Genomic DNA, 17,436 nt, shown 5'->3' with positions numbered 1-17,436 from the left:
GTCAACTCCGCTGATGCTTGTGAGATGTCACTTTAAAAAGATCTGCTACCTGTACGTGAAATATAATTTTGAGTCTGCTGTGCTTTGTACATCTTGTATATTAAATTTCTTGAACTGTAGCCACAAAATTATTAGTCATCTCTATTTTTGTTCTACTGAGAAATCAGAAAAATTCAGACCCTGATTATTCCTTAAAAATGCATTAAAACGTTTATGAGACTCAAACTCGAAGCAACTTAATCCAATTGGATTTTATGAAAAAGTAATAAGACATAGGCAATCAGTTTCTAAGACGTCATGGAACGAAAAACGTGTCCAAAAAAAGATAATTTATTTTGTAACTTTGGTATAGTCAGATATCAATTGAAGAATTTAGAAGGTGCAGTTTTCCAGCAGCATCTATTTTGGTCACTTCTAAGGCTTTAGACAGACTTATAAAAGTATAAAATAGGACTTTAGCTTTTTGAAATGCCACAGACTTTTTTTCCTAATTCCTCTTGGATTGTTTCGTATTTTAAATTTCAAAATTATGTTTGGTTTCATGATAATTTTTTAAAATAGGAAAAATTTTATTTGGGGCACTACATACAGATAAAAATTCTAGAAATGTTTTTCCATCTTGAAATAGTGTAGAGTAGAATTTATTTGTCTGATGTTTAGAAATTTGAATAAATGTGATATGAATTTGAACATTTCCTACTTCTAGATTTTAGTGGGGAAATCATTTTTGAAAGGCTTTATGATTTGAAAGCACAGGCTTATAAAATTAGAATATTTTATAGTGGGGAGTTTGAAAGTTTGAGAATAATTTGCTATTACTATTTAATAAAGAGAGTAAAAATAGAAATAAAAGAATATAACTTTGACGAGTTTATTATATGTAACAGATTTGATGTCTGTAGGTCCTATTTATGACCAGAAACACTACTGGTATTGAATTCAGCCAAGAGTTTTGAGTGACTCCCCTGGACCACACACAGTATTAGGCACATGTGTTGTAAAATAGCCCCTAGGCCCTGGAGGAGTGCACTGTTTAGATGGGGAGAATGAAATGTAAGCTGCCAAGTACAACGCAATGTGATAGATATGCAGAGGGGACAAATAAAGGCTTAGTTAATTATGCCTAAGGAGGCTGGGGACTTGAGTAGAGGCCTCTGTGTCATAGAAAGCTTCACAGAGGAATGATTCTTGAACTGGGTTTTGAAGGAAGACTAAGAGTTTGACAGGTGGATCAGAGAGGGGAAGGGCTTTCTAAGAGAAAACAGCATGCCTAATGGGGTCAGATACTAGAACTATTTTGAGAATTGCAGTTAATCTAATATGAATAGACTATAGATTGTTTGGGCGGAAGTGGAGAGAGAAGTTGGGAGAGGTTTACCCAATTTAGATCCTGAAGGGTCTGTCTAAGAGGTATGGATAACAACCTGAAACTTTTGTGGGCATCACAGAAGTCTAAATAGGGTAGAGACAAGATCTGATTTACAATTTAGAAACCTAACTCTGATGTCGATAGACTGAATAGATTATAGTGAGGAGAGACTGCAAGTCAGAAGATCAATCAGGAGCCTATTATAAAGACCCATTTGAAAAGAGTAACAATCTGAACCAAGGTAGGGCAGTAAGGATGGTTTCAAGGGAACGGTCAGGGTTACTGTCACCAGAACATAGTGACGGGGGAGAGAGAGGGGTGTCTCGGACACCTTGGGCACCTTTCAGGTCATCATTACACTGATGAAAGTGCCATCATTCAATAAAACATAAACAGGAACAAGAGTAGAATTGTGAGTGAAGATGCATTAAGTTTGGACATGTTGAATTGGAGAGGTTTATGAGATACTATTAGTTCTAATAGGTAGAGCTATTTCATTGGACAGATGAGTCTGAGACTCAGGCATGAGTTCTGAGTTGAGCACATTCATTACAGAGTGATTGTCTCAGGTGATAGTTGACATTGTGGCAAGGGTTATGATAGAATCTGCAGAGTATGTAAAATAAGAATAACAGAAAACTAAGGTGAAAATCTAGGGAACAATAACTTTCTAAGGTGCAATAAAGAAAGAAGTATGAAAGATGGATGGATAGGCAGAACAACAAACTAACAAACAACCATAACAGCAACAAACAGAAGATCCTAATGTCCCTGAAGCCAAAGGAGAGGTGTAGTCATCAGAATCAAAAGCCGTAGAGAAGCCAAGCTTGATAAAGAGTGAAAAGTATCAGTTCAACTGGCAATGAGGGGATCTTTCCTAACATTTCGGGAGAGGGTTCCTGTAATGATGGGGGATAGAATTGGGTTCGTCTTTGAAAGGAAAATGTTTCCAACCATTGTCTCAGGCTCTTTTGGTATCTAGTTGGTCTTCTTACAGATTGAAAATTTTGATGAAAATAGAGCCTAGTTACATTAGATTTATCACATTGTGATGCAGATAAGGATAAAAATGGTTTATTTTTTAAATGTTTTCTTTTGTAAGTTTTGGTTTTAATTTGTCAAAAGTAGTACTCCACTATATCTTCCAAATAGGAGCTGGTCAAACATACCACTGATCCTGTGGAGAAGGCGAATCTGAAACTGGCTCTCGATGCAATGAAGGTAAGGCAGACATATCATTATCTTGTCTGTATTTTTTATTCTTGCCTCAAAACAATAGAATACAAACTGTTACTATCTATGTATGATGTGCTAATATATTATGCATATAAGTATTTGTATAATTTTGTTTTTGATCAGGAGAGCTAGACATTTTTAACTGAAATAGGTATCCTTGCATGGATTTGTTAGACCGAAACACATAAAACCAAGAGGTATATTAAAATAACTTTTCTTATTTATGAATAACATGACAACTTTCATAACCACCAGGAATGATTTAACATAACGATTTTATTTTACATACTTTGTACGGTTACTAATAGAAAGCTGTTGGCTTCATGAGCACCAGGTCAGCTGGTGACACAGAACACTGGTGTGACTTCTTTCCTCAAGTGAGGGTATCTGCCAGGTTTAGCTTTATGGATGCTGTGCGTCAACACAAGTGGATTTCAGTTTGGGTTTCTACTTTCAGGCAAATCTGAAAATCAAGAACTACGAGTAGGTAAAGGCAGACTTTTTGAACATATTTAGCAATCTATAAAATCCCAATTTCCACGTTACGGTGGACTTGGACTTTGAAAGAGATAATATTTGCCCCTAACTTAAAATTGGCCCTAACTTAAAACATAGGCAGATATTTTTAGTTTTGTTTTTTGTGGTATATATGTGTACTCAATATTAACAGTCGTTAAGCCAGTTTATAAAACCTACCTACTATAAAAATGTACATGGAATTAATCCCATTCAAATTTAGAAATCAAAATTAGTCAGTTTTTATACCATACAAAATGCCAATGTGACTCTGCTCAGAGCAATGCATACTTACTTATGTGTCTCTGTGCCCATTTCAGTGTTAGCTCTGCTACTTTAGCTGATTTTAGTGGCCTGTCAGGAAACATCACACAATTATTTATTATTATAAAAAAATCAGACCAACTTTCCACTTTTTAAAGAAATCATTTATAGATACATCCTATGAAAACTCAGGCTTTCATTTAGAACAAAGTAAGGACCTGCTTTTTGTCAGAGTTCTGCTCCTACGGTTGCAGATAAATTTGAGAGGGTAGAGAAAAAAGAAAACCCAGAAAACAGGAAAATCTAGAGCACATATAATAAAAATAGCTAGTTACAGTATGGAAAGATTAGCTAATGTTTCCTCAAATATGAGAAAAGACAGTTTAAAATAGGTGAAGGCACATGGAGAAACACGGCCAGCATTGTTAGTTCACTTGAATTCATTTTTGTGCTCTTTAGTTTCTCTCTGTCTCCTTCACTTCTCCTTTATTAGCTCTTTAAAATTGAGCTGGCTTCCTGGACTGAATGCTCTCAGGAACTAAGATACTAACTGGTTGCAGAAAACAGTCCTGCTAGATTCATTGTCTGACTTCTAGTTACTTTTTCTCCCTGCTAATCCTTCCTGATTGCCCTTATTCTAACCCAGGTAAAAATGTAATTCTCTAGAGGTCGGTTATTAATGTGTTTGGAATTTACATTCTCCTGACCTAGTTTCCGTTTTGTTGTTCTGCCTAGTGGCATATTTTGTTTACTTTTTATCCTTATTCTTCTCAAGGGTGTGGTAAATGACAACTCTTCAGTCTTCCCAGCTGTACCCCAGACATTTTAAAATTGCTTTTGAGATGCAGCTTTGATGGATTGGGGATCCATTGTATTGTCATTGAAAAGTTGTGGTGGTTCCATTTACCACTAATGAAATTAATGACGTGTTTTCTTTCAAACAGTTCTCATCTCTTCTCCAATCTTATTGTGCCTTCTTTTTGTACCCTTCTCTTCATCCTTTAGGATTTGGCACAATATGTGAATGAAGTGAAGAGAGATAATGAGACCCTTCGTGAAATTAAACAGTTTCAGTTATCTATAGAAAATTTGGTATGTAATTATGCTTCCATCCAACTCCCCCTCACCCACAAATCAGGAGACATTTTAGGAGTTGTTTTTGAAGAAAAGAAAGTTTACCTTCACGTTTCTGTTGTTCCAGCCTTTTACCTATTCCTCTATTTGGCAGCAGTCACTTGGACATCTAGTGGCACCTGTGACATATCATTGTCCAGGGACTTTCTGCCATCATTTGTCACTCTCACCTTAATCACAGTGTGCCTCTTCCCCCAGCAGTCCAAATTCCAAACATTGAAGTCCATTTTTTTCTTTTCTTCCCCTCACCCTCATACATACTCACAGCTGATTCCTGTTTATTATTTATTTAATGTATATTTATTGGGTAACTACTGGGTGCCAGACGTTTTGCCTGGGACTGAATCTATAGCTGTGAACAGCATGGTCATGGTTGAGGAGACAGTAAAAATGCCATCTCGAGACTAGTGCTGTGAGTGAGCTGCTGTAATAGAGGATAATAAGGGGAGTCCTGGTTTAGATAAGATGGTTAGACAAAGTCCTTCTCAGTCATTTGCCACTTGAACCTGAAGAATCAGAAAAAAATCCAGTGGCATAAAGATCTGCGGGGAGAGGATTCAGGCAGAACCTATGGCAAGTGAAATGCCCAGAGATAGGCAAGAGCCGGGGGGGTTCAAGAAGCTGAAGGGCTAGGGTGGCTGGCAATTGGAAGTGAAAGGAAGAATGGTGGGCTCTGAAGTGGGAGAGGTAGGCAGGAGAGCTGTGCACCCCCAGCCTCGAGGCCATGGCGCTGAGTTGTGCTTTTACTGTGATTGCAGTGGGAAGCCAGTGGAAGGTTTTTATCAGTTTCACAGTCTGATTTACATTTCAAGAAAACCCATTTAGGGGGCCGGCCCTTGGCCAAGTGGTTAAGTTCGCGCGCTCCGCTTCGGTGGCCCAGGGTTTCACCCGTTTGGATCCTCGGGGTGGACATGGCACTGCTTATTAGGCCACGTTGAGGTGGCGTCCCACATGCCACAATTAGAAGGACCCACAACTAAAATATACAACTATGTACTGGGGGGATTCTGGGGAAAAAAAGCAAAAAAAAAAAAAAGATTGGCAACAGTTGTTAGCTCAGGTGCCAATCTTTAAAAAAAAAAAAAAAAAGAAAGAAAACCCATTTAGCGGCAGGCCAGTCAGCAAGTTGTTGAGGTGATTTCAAGAGAGAGATGTTGGAGGCCTGGATTAAGCTATGGGCAGTGAAAATAGGGATAAATGAATGGATTTTAAGATACTTTTCTTGGCAGAGCAGTTTTATTACTTCTTTCTCTGAAACGTCTTGAGCTTATTTCTTCTTTTCACACATACAGCCACTTTTCCATTCCAGGACCTCATCTGCCACCTTTCGAGTCACAGAAGCCTCTAATCATCTCTTCCTATAGTTGCATTTCCAAAATGTGAATTTCTCAATTCACGCTCTTTCTCAAACTTGTCAAAATTTTCTGTTGCCTTCAGGATTCAGTGAACATTCCTTAGCATGATATTTAAGGCCCTCAATGATGTGGACTTAAACTCTTTTCCTGGACTCATCCGGTTAATAACTGCCCACGTACTTTACATGGCAGCTACCCTGCTGTGTTGTGCGGTCTCCCATTTGCCGTACATTTTTATCACTCTGCCTTTGGTGGTAAACTTGTCAGAGCCTAGAATGTCTTTTCCCATTATTTCCTATTGAATTCCTTCAAGGTCCAACTAAAATAAATCCTTTTCCTAATCTCCTGTTATCCTTTCTCTTTGTAATTCCGTAGCACGTTGCCTGAATAGCTGTTAGGCATGTTTTTTTGTTGTGGTAAAATATATATAACATTAAATTTACCATTTTTAAACTTACAGTTTTGTGACATTAAGTACATTTATATTGTTGTGCAGCCATCCCCACCATCCATCTCCATAACTCTTTTCATCTTGTAAAACCGAAACTCTGTACCTGTTACACACGAACTCTCCATTTTCCCCTCCTCCCAGGCCCTGGCAACCACTCTTCTACCTTCTGTCTTTATGAATTTGACTACTCTGAGTACCTCGAGTAAGAGGAATCATACAATATATATTAGTCCTTTTGTGACTGGCTTGTCTCACTTAGCATAATGTCTTTAATGTTTATTCATTTTGAAGCACATGTCAGAATGTCGTCTTTTTTTTTCAAGATATTCCTTTTTAAGGCTGAATAATATAACACTGACTGTATATAGCCCACATTTTGTTTATCCATTCTTCTGTCTATGGACACTTGGGTTGCTTCCCCCTGTTGTGAATATTGCTGCTATGAACATGGGTGTAGCAATATCTGTTTGAGTCCCTGCCTTCACTTTTTTTGCTTATATACCCAAAAGTGGAATTGCTCAATTTTATGGTAATTCTATATTTAATTTTTTGAGGAATAGCCATGTTGTTTTTCACAGTGGCTGCACCGTTTTACATTCCCACCAGCAATGCACAGGAATTCCAGTGTCTCCACATCCTTGCCAACACTTGTTCTTTTCTTTCTTTTTTTTTTTTTTGATAATATCCATCCAAATGGATGTGAAGTGGTATCTCATTGTGGTTTTGATTTTGCATTTTCCTAATGATTAGTGATATTAAACATCTTTTCATGTGCTTCTTGGCCATTCGTATATCTTCCTTGGAGAAATGTCTCTTCAAGTCTGTTGCCTATTTTTGAATCTGTTGTTTGTTTTTTGTTGTTGAGATATGAGTTCTTTATTCTAGGTATCAATTCTTATCATACATTTTTTTTTGCAAATATTTTCTCCCATTTTATGGATTGCCTTTTTACTCTGTTGATAGTATCTTTAGCTGAAACTTTTTAATTTTGATGAAGTCCAACTTATCAATCTTTTCTTTTGTTGCCTTTGCTTTTAGTGTCACATCCAAGAAATCATTACTAGGTCCAATGTCATAAACCTTTCCCCCTATGTTTTCTTCTGAGTTTTATATTTTCAGCTCTTTGATTCATTTTGAGTTAATTTCTGTATACAGTGTAAGGTAAGGGTCCAAGTTCCTTCCTGTGCCTGTGCACATCCGGTTTCCCCAGCATCATTTGTTGAAAAGGCTGTCCTATCCCCATTGAATGGTCTTGGCATCCTTGTCAAAAATCATTTGACCGGATATGTGAGGGCTTATATCTGCATGTTCTGTTCTATTCCATTGGTCTAGTAGTCTGTCTTCAGGCCGGCGCCACACTGTTTTTGTTACCGTAGCTTTGTCATAAGTTTTGCAGTCAGGAAGTGTGAGACCCCATCTTTGTTCTTCTTCCAGATCGCTTTGTGTATTAAGGCTTCCTTGAGATTCCATGTGATATTTCGTATGAAATTTTCTTTTTCTGAAAAAAATATCATTGGGATTTTGATAGAGAATTTTTATTTCTCTACTTTTTTTGTAGTGTAGTTAAATATGTATCTATCTCCTTTATGAGAATGTAATCTCCTAGATGTTAGTGATAATTTTCAGTCAATTTTTTTTCCTTAGCACCTTGTACAGTAGATGCTCATAAATAACTTAAAAAAAATGTTATTGCCTACCTCTGGGGAAATGGCTCATTATTTTTAATCATTAAATCAGAACTTTTCATTCTTGAGATCTTAGCTCAGGGAAGCCATTCTTGACTCCCTAGATCAAATTAGGTTCCCTGGCTATGCTTGCTTCCTGTGCTCCTCCTTCGTGGCAATTGCACATGTGTAATTATATACTTCTGTGAGTATTTGCCCCTCACGGGGCAGTATGTTCCATGGGTGCAGGGTCTGTGTCATTTTTTCCTATACGTATTACAGTGGATGTTCAATAAATATTAGTTGCTGTAGCTTCCTTGTGATTTGAATTCTTGCAATTAATTCTCTCTTTTGGTAGCTAACTTCCCCAGTTGGGTTAAAAGTAAAATCAATTAAGTGTCCTCAGTATACCTCCTGGACTGACCAAGGACAGACTGTTTTTGAAAATGTATCATACAGACCTGAGCTCTGTAGAGTGAGTATGCTAAAAATGTAAAATGATAAAATTTGTAATGTAATAAGGTAGATGTCCCTAGTACATATCCTCACTGATATTTATTTCTGTTTTTATATGCTTCTGAAAAACTGAGACATGTACATTTTATATTTTAGAATCAACCAGTGTTGCTTTTTGGACGACCTCAGGGAGATGGTGAAATTCGGATAACTACTCTAGACAAGCATACAAAACAAGAAAGGTGAGAAAAGAGGAGCAATACTTGTTTTCAAAATAATTAGTATCAGAAGATTGATAAAATCTTCAAAACAATTCCTCCAGGACAAAGGAGGGAAATAGAGGAAGAAAAACAAGGGGACAGACCAATCTGTGGTTTTCTAAAGTTTTCTCATATAGAGCAGTTAAGTATTTCCCTCTAGGTTCTAATGTCTGTTGATTTGTGTAAGTTTAATTGCTTGAGAAGGCACTGGCAAATATAGAATGTCGGCTAGAGTAAAAAAAGGTGCACATTAAAATAAGAGTAGACATAAAGTAGCAATAGATAATTACCATAAAAACACCATTGTTTCATTCTTTTTTTTTTGGTATTCATTTTAAAATAACTAGAAATAATACAAAATGTCCTAAAAAGGAAGTCTAAATGATGACCATTTAGTGAGATTTTCTTGAAGGAAACTTGCAGATGAAATCCATGAAGATGAGTGAGCTTGACCAGGTGTCCCTAATTATGTATATATGATTGTGAAACTGATCCATTTGGTAGAAATGGCCATTTTCTGGAACCTTTGGAGATGAGAAAGTCAGCCAGCAGGGGGCAGCATCAGCACTTGCTTCCTCCTTGATACCCAGGCTCTACAGGTAGTTCCTGGGAGAGAGATCCTTTTAGCCTCTCAGGGAAAATAGGATTTGACAGTGATGCAAGTATCAGAGCCATGTGACTGTATCATTATCATTATCATTGTTTAAAAAATGTATGTGTGTTTATCAATGAGAGTTTTTGAAAAGATATAAGTATTGGTATTGGGTGGTAGGATTAAAAGGTTTGTTTTCTCCCCCAATTCCATTGTTTTTAATAAGAAAGGAGAGAAATATCAACATGCAAATTTAACCATAATTCTTCTAGTTTACATTTTGCTCAGATATCGCTCGATTTGTGTTTCAGGTGCTCTATTAAATGATGAGGAGCAGCAGAGAGGGGAAGAGCGCAGGCCCCACAATTAGACCCGAGTGTGACTCTTGCTCTGCACCTCACTAGCAGTGTGACCTTGAGCAAATTATCGAACTTCTCTAAGCCCCGATAATATTCTCCCCAATAATATCAAGCTGATAATAATACCCACCTCCGCACGTGGTCCTGGGGATTTAAGTCCAGTGAGTCGTCTTTGTGAAGGGGATGAGCGCAGCTCAAGGCATTCTGGCTGACTCCCAGTAACATCAGTGGAACTTAACTGCTATTGTTGTCGTTAATATTTTTCTGTAAATGTTCAGCTTTTAAACTAAAACCAGAAAAAAGTAATTGCTCATGAAAACGCTTTACTGCTTATCTCAGCTGTTCCTTACAGCACCTCTTCAGTGTGGATATCGTTCTTATTATAATTTGGTCTGTTTTTTCAGTGAGGAAACTGAGGTACAGTGAGGCCATCTATTTAGTAGAGGGAAGTGCCAGGATACACAGAGTTCATTCTTTTCAGTGCGCAGCACTGCCTTTGTCTTTAACTCAAAGCAAAAATGTTTGGTTGGTTTAGTTAAATTTTACCAGAGAAGAATTAACATACATGCTTCCAAACCATTTTAAATCAATCAATCTCTTTTCTCCCTTTGTCTCCTTCTCTCTCAGGCATATCTTCTTGTTTGATTTGGCAGTGATTGTATGTAAAAGGAAAGGCGATAACTATGAAATGAAGGAAATAATAGATCTTCAGCAGTACAAAATAGCCAACAATCCTACAACTGATAAAGAAAATAAAAAGGTGAATTCTTGGAAATTAGTAACTGTAATTTAGTCTTATTCAGGGAAAGTGTGCTAATACATTCATGTGAGAGGTGGCTTGTCAATCCAGGTGTTTTTGTTCCTAGAGATTGATTAGGAGCAAACCTCTGTGAGAAATAATTGGACATTGCCACAGCTGTTATGATCATCTCTAATGCCTTAATGATCAAAACAAATGCGTTTGGCATAGAAATTGTTATATAGATGAAGTTGACTACAGTAATCTTGATTGTTCACAATTTGTACAGTGATAATGTTGTGAGAGGTTTGTGAATGATTATGGTAGTGTTTTAGTGAATTTGGAAACATCATGTTATTAATGAGTGATAAATATTAACCTGAGGAATATTAATTTTAACAGTGGTCTTATGGCTTCTACCTCATCCATACCCAAGGACAAAATGGGTTAGAATTTTATTGCAAGACAAAAGATTTAAAGAAAAAATGGCTGGAACAGTTTGAAATGGCTTTGTGAGTATTTCTGCTTTTAAAAGTGCTTATTTCTACTCGTTAAATCTCTTGTGAATAATGAACTACCACTAAGTGTACTCTCCTGCTTGTGGCACCTGGAGAGAGGCTGCAGAAACACTTTGCTCTGAGCATGAATGCTACTAGGCGGTTGCTTGATAACTTTGTCTCCTAGCAGAGCAGTTTTGGTGAATTTCTTCAAGAAAAAGAAAGAGGGAGCTCTAACCTTCTGTTTGACTTTCTTCTCATGGGCTTTTAATTCTTTAGCTTTTAGCAGCTCATGAAAATATTGATTATTCTAATGATAAACTTTTAATGTAATTACCATGTTTTATATATATCTTTAAGTTAAATAGAAATACCCCCCAAACACATACGTACACATATGTACATACATGGACGTATCTTCTTTTTCACAGAAAGATTGATTTCTTCCCCCTGTTTGTTTTTAACTCGTTTATTCTTGGAATCCTGGGTAAATTGCTTGACGTCTTCAATGAATGCTGGAAGGGCTTGATTTCTTTGTGTTCTTTTCTTTTATTGAAGTAAGAGCTCAACAGAGAGGTGGGAAATAAATCAGACCTGTTTTAAAAGGAATGGCATAAAGAGATGTAATTACACAAGAACGTGTCATTATAGGGGTTTCTTTTAAGTTTTGATGTTTATGGATTAAAAGGTGCGTAATGACCCTTGTTAGTGAAACATATAGGTCACCCCAAATTAACACTGTTAGCAAAAGGTCAAATTAAGAAAAACACTTTTGTGATTTGTTTCATTAGTATTCTAGCATTATTTGCCCTTTGTGGGCAAATTCCATCAGGTTTCTATTTTTGCTTTTGCTTTGTTTTGAAGTGCTCACGTTAATGTAAAATGCAGGTGGGATTAGAATGTTTTATTGTAGTTCTGAAGAGAGAAAAATAAGGATTTTCTTATGATTATTTAAGCTAACATTTTGAGAGACACGATTGTACAACCAGAATATTTTTAAGCTTGTAGACAGTTCTGAGTTCAGCTATAACCATGAACTGGCTGCATAGTCTTAGCCAAGTTATTTAACCTCTCAGAGCCTCAGTTTCCTCCTCTGTAATATAGGAAGCATATTTATTTCGAATTCCAAGTAATATATGTCAGGCAGGATGCTAGCCAAATAGTACAACAGCAGTGACATGGGAGTGACAGTAAGTGATATCTGTTGTTATCACTATTATTAATCTTGTTTTGCATTTAAGATCCTATTCATCTGTGGGTGCTTATAAAATCAGAGGGCATCTTCCCGTATACTATTACAGTTCTTACAATTTGTTGTTATTGATTACAGTCATTAAACAAAAGAGGTTAGTAGTTTTGTGCATTAATGCAGTGGCTATACTATAGGGAGCCCTTTGGTTTCAGGCACAGGTGACGATGTTGATGACCTCCGTCCAACTGATGGATAGTGGGTTACATGATAAGCCTAATGTACTGTTTTAGTGAGGTTTCAAGTGATAGACAGCACTTGGAGTTGAGCAGTTAGAACTGGAATGACAGGATGTTGGCGTTGGTGATAATGGGCATAGGCAGAGCTGCTCTCAAGCCTTGCTCTTGCTGGGAAGGATGCTAGGCTATTTTCTTATAGGTTCTCTTCAGCTCTATAGTCTTTACATGAGTGAAGGAATTTCTACAGAGGAGGAAAGTTAAATTTCCTGTTCCAGAGCCAAGCAGGCCTCTTGGATTGTATGATAGGCTTATCAGCTAATATTTTGTTCAGTTACTATAAATCAAACAGCCAAACTCTGGATAAGAGAGACTCGACAAGATGGATGCTTAGATCTCTTTCAAGTAAAAGAATCTAGGGTAGGTAGATAAGGGGTGGTATGGCGGCTCTCTGGGAGATTGTTAGGGACCCAGACTCAGATCTTCCTGCTCTGCCATTATCAGCATTTGGTTGCTATCCTCAAAATCGGTCATCTTGTCATCCAAGATAGCTGCTGGAGCCCCAGCAATAAAGTCTACATTCTAGGCAGCAGAAGGTGATCGCTCACTTTTAAGAATCCTTTGCAGAAATGCCACAAACTTCTGTTACATAATGCTGACCAGAACTTAGTCATGTGGCCACATTTGACAAGGGATCCTGGGAAATGTAATCTTTATTCCAGGCAGGATTGTGCCTGGCTAAAAACCAATGTTCTCTTACCAAGGGAGAAGGGACAAGCAGCTGCTTACAGGCAACTAGCAGTTGCTGCCTTCCAGGAGTATGGCTGGGCTTAAATTATTCCACCACAAGAAAGATGGCTGTACCACATACAGGGAAACTGGGATTCTTAATCTTTGAGCATTTTCAAGAACCTTAACAATTTAATTAAACATCCATAGACGCGGCTGTTTGTATTTCAGAGTTCCATTGACTGCACATGCAGATGGTGAGGGGGTGGAAGTACCTTTTTTGAGAATTGCTCAAAGTCGAAGTTGAGGGCTTCTATAAGCAGGGATTATGCCACGTGTGGCAAAATAAAATTAGTCAGGATTTTATTCAAGTGTCAGAATATTCCATTCTTTTATTTCCTCCTCTCTTTCTTGAAACTCATTATGCAGGAAAGCCCTGCTTCAAGCTTTGTAAGACAGCTCTTGCTTGTCTTGTGTTCAGGAAAATAGAATAATCTAGAGAAGTCCTGAAGTTTAAGACGTTGCCTGTGGTTCAAATTTTACTGTTTTATCCATTATCGAAAGTTCTAGTACTCTTACTCTGTAAGCCATAGAGAATAAAAGGCCACTAAGAAATCCTGCAGCATTCATGACAACACATGAAAAGCAGTAAGCCTGGTGTATCTGAACAGGCTGACTTCTTCCAGTCACGTTAGCATTGACATGGGCCCCATAAGTCCTCCTGGAGTGCTCTGGAATGTTGCTTTAAGGAACTCTGAAAAGGAAAGGGAGGCATTGGTAGGAGGGTAGCGGGAAATCAAGGGATATTTTAAGACTGATGAAATGCTTGCCAGTTCTGTTTACAGAAGATGGCAATTCTGCTGTTTAGAGAATGACCAGATCATTTATATTTTAAAAAAAATTGCAAATCACCTTTAAGGCGTTTAAAATACTGCTCTTAATTTGGAACATTAAAAAAGACTGTAAAAAAGCATGAATACCTATAAACAATGAATATTCAGTAAACACAAATCCTCTCCCCAAAGGTGACCTGAATCTCAGCCTCTGTCTTTCCCAAGTGCCTCCCCATCCCTGTCAGCAGCTGTGTTCTCCGACCTTCTTTGGCCATAACCACTTCCAGCATTTAAAGCATGCAACAAACTGCATCAGAACTTGGCAAACCTCCATAAGACTTGCTGAACAAAGGGAAAAGCGGCAGTGGCTCACTTGGATGGAGCAGGAAGAAGGATTTTTTTTTCTTTTTTCCTGGGAGAAGAAGTGGTAGCAGGACTGATCGCTCTTGAGGGGGTTGGAACAGTTACTGAGTCAAATCATGTTGGAGAGCTATGGTTCTAGGGACCCCGCTCTAAAGAATATATTAAAATCTTTAAGAGACTGATACATGTTGCTTATTCTTATTTCCAAAAGGACTTTTTGTCATCTCTCAACATTCCATTTAGTTATCTGTGAAATAGCATGGCAAATATTTTTGTTAGCTTAAGCTAGTTTTCATAATGGTGTTGGAAAATGTGGACGTGAATGCCTATAGCAATGTTCAAAATATTCTTACAAAGCTATGGATGTGTCTCCCCCAGATCCCTTATATCCAGTGTGTTTTTATGAATTCTGTTAGATTTAAATTAATAAATATTGTCATATCCATTTTATAGCTCAGGAAACTAGCCATCACAGGAGCATTTCAGCGAATTTGTACAAGTTCAATGCTCTATCATTTACAATAGAGTTCAGGATCTCAGTTCACAGCGTTTTCTTTATCCATGAGGATGCTAAAATAAGCAGCGGGACTCAAATCCTGTTATCTAAAACTGGAGTCAGGTTTCTTTCCCTTTTTTTCCCCCCCTGTGACTAGGACCTAAAGGATCAGACAGTTTCCTTAAATGTTCCAGAAATAAGTCAAAGTTGGGTAAAATATGAAATAAAGAAATGGAATAATAGAATAAGAAGACTTTTAAAAAGAAAGTTAGAGAAAGAGAAGTTAGAGGAATAAAAGTAAAACAGGAAAAAGTAGAAAGTGGTAGATTCTGATCCAGCCCTGTAGTGTTTATTGAAGGGAATTGAAAGGCCCTCTTTCCTGGAATTTCTTCTGACTGACTTGATCCAATTCTTGAAATTCTAACAATTTATATTTACTCCCTTGAATAAAGAAAGCCCCTTTAAAGATGCATATGCCATTATTGCCACCACTATCTAAGATTTCTTCACTGTGTATCATATGCCGGCCACAGTGCTGCATGGATTACCTAAGGAAATATAGCATAGAGATCGTTAATGTCTGTTAAAATATTAGCCCAGGATATTTATCTGCTAAATGCTAAGACTAATGGTAGTGGGGAGAAGAGAAGGAGAAGGGAGTGTGGAAATCCTAGCGCTGGTGAGGGGCTCTGGGCCCAGGCTGCATTATCCTCTGAGGGGCAACCCCTGAGTTTTGCTTCCCAGGATGAACCCCCTAAAAGGAGTGCTCTCCAAGTGGGTTGGGTCAGAGGGCAGGGATCTAGTCATTAAACTCCACAAATCCCATTTAATCTGAGCCACAGTGTGTCTTTCTAATTTATTTCCTGTCTATTTCCAGAAGGAATTTGAGGTCACTCACAATAAAAAGCACACATGCCACAGAATTAAAAAGAAAATTTAAATAATCAGAGGTCAAACAGAACAGTGTTTCAAAGCGTTTTCCTCAAACTCAGGCTCCATCAGATGAGAACATTTTCTTGAAATTTACTTTCTGTAGTTTGTATTATGAAAGCAATGAGTATGTTTTTCACATTTCAAATGTGACATTATATTTTATCAAGGATAATTTGTTTAATCTAAAGATATTGCTCAGATATTCTGAATACTGGGGAGATAATTGCCAGAGAAAATTGTGTTCATTCTACAAATATTTATTGAGCACTTGCCTTGTTGCCAGACACTATTGGAAGCCGTGGGCATATAACAATGAGGGAGCTATTGCAATTGAATTGAAATACTGTAACTTCTAAATATAATAATTTTCCGTTAATGTGTAATGGATTGAATTTCAAGACTGAACTGTTGATATTTCTATCCAAATACTCTCTCCCTCCCAGTCCTGTTTACTCAAGTGTACATAGATGGAGACCCGAGAATTGCCCTTCTCCCTCTAAGAATTGCCTCTCTCCCTCCACATGTAATCAGTTGCTCACCAGTCTCTCCAGATTAAATCAGACCTGTTGCTTGTAACCTCCATCCTCACCTCCCTGGTTTAAACCTTCCGCATCTCCAAGCAGCTTCTGTGTTCCCTGCCTAGTCCGTTCTTCAGGAAGCATCCACGGTGATCTAATTGTGCCCTGCCCTACTTAAAACCCTTTGTTGGCTATTTATTGCACTTGGTATAATATCAAAATTCTTACCAGGACCTAAGAAGCCCTCCATGATTTTATCCCGCCCATCTTTCTGGCCACAGCTCACATCGGTTTTGCCTTTGCTCATTTTGCTCCAGTTAGATTTAGTGTATTTCAGTTCCTGGAGAATGCACAGGCCTCAGGCATTCACCCATGAGGTTCCCATACCTAGGATCGTCTTTCCTCCTGCTCTTTGGGTAGCTGGCTCTTTATCCTACAGATCTTGGCTTTAAATGTCACTTGGTGAGAGAGATCTCTCCTGACCTCTATGCTAAATTAGTAACCTCACCTCCCCAGTATCCTCTCACAATTGTAATTATATGGCTGGACAAAAATTACCCAAGCATGGTGTTTGTAGCCTCCCCTCCACCTTACAATCTGCCTCCTTGTTAAAGGGAATCTGTTACTTGCCTGCCCAATTTTACCTCTTTTCTCCTCCTAAAGAGTGAGGATTCTTTCTTGCTTACCAGCAGAGAAGCTAAATTGAACTACATGGTTAATGCTGGGAGAAACAGAAAAAGAAAGCTTCATGGGTCTGGGGATGGAAAGAATGTTTTGAGTTTTGGTGTGAGTGACGCTCTGGAGTAGCTGTGGGGTCTGAGGGATTCGGAAAGGGGAAAAGGATCTTTAGAAAAGCATTTCTGTGGACTTGGAATTATGTTTCCTTTCATATTCTTTGAAATGCTAAGTAAAGAATGAAATTGCTTTTTGGTTATTTTGGTTGCTGTCTGTGTACTTTTAATGTCCCAAGGCTGAACTGAGCCCTTGCACTGATGGGATTACCAACAGATCTAGCTGTCTGTTTCATGTCTGTTTCTCCCACTGGACTATAAACCCCAAGAGGGCAAGGATCTTGTCAGTGTTGTTTACAGGCATGAACAACATGTCCAAACAGTGCCTGGCACATAGAAGATAATCATATTTTTATTGTAAATCTGAAATTTTGCTCTTTAAGTTTTCTGACAACAAGGGCAATAAAAGAAAGACTTGATGAGCTATGGAATTCTTATTGTCTGACAAAATATCCC

The 17,436-nt window shown here is 37.9% G+C and overlaps 1 protein-coding gene across 3 annotated transcripts in view; it reads left to right on the top strand.

Annotated features, from left to right (window-relative positions):
- VAV3 (vav guanine nucleotide exchange factor 3) overlaps positions 1 to 17,436 on the top strand; it is a 350,711-nt gene that overhangs the window by 178,371 nt on the left and 154,904 nt on the right. For all 3 annotated transcript variants that reach the window (XM_046645400.1, XM_046645401.1, XM_046645402.1), the window contains exons 11-15: positions 2,522 to 2,590; positions 4,391 to 4,477; positions 8,602 to 8,687; positions 10,284 to 10,416; positions 10,798 to 10,907. In XM_046645400.1, the coding sequence (XP_046501356.1) occupies positions 2,522 to 2,590; positions 4,391 to 4,477; positions 8,602 to 8,687; positions 10,284 to 10,416; positions 10,798 to 10,907 (485 nt within the window). The remainder of the gene's footprint in view (positions 1 to 2,521; positions 2,591 to 4,390; positions 4,478 to 8,601; positions 8,688 to 10,283; positions 10,417 to 10,797; positions 10,908 to 17,436) is intronic.

This window comes from Equus quagga, chromosome 18, assembly GCF_021613505.1.
Source record: "Equus quagga isolate Etosha38 chromosome 18, UCLA_HA_Equagga_1.0, whole genome shotgun sequence".
Lineage (NCBI taxonomy): Eukaryota > Metazoa > Chordata > Mammalia > Perissodactyla > Equidae > Equus > Equus quagga.
This window is presented reverse-complemented; position numbering and strand designations above follow the sequence as displayed.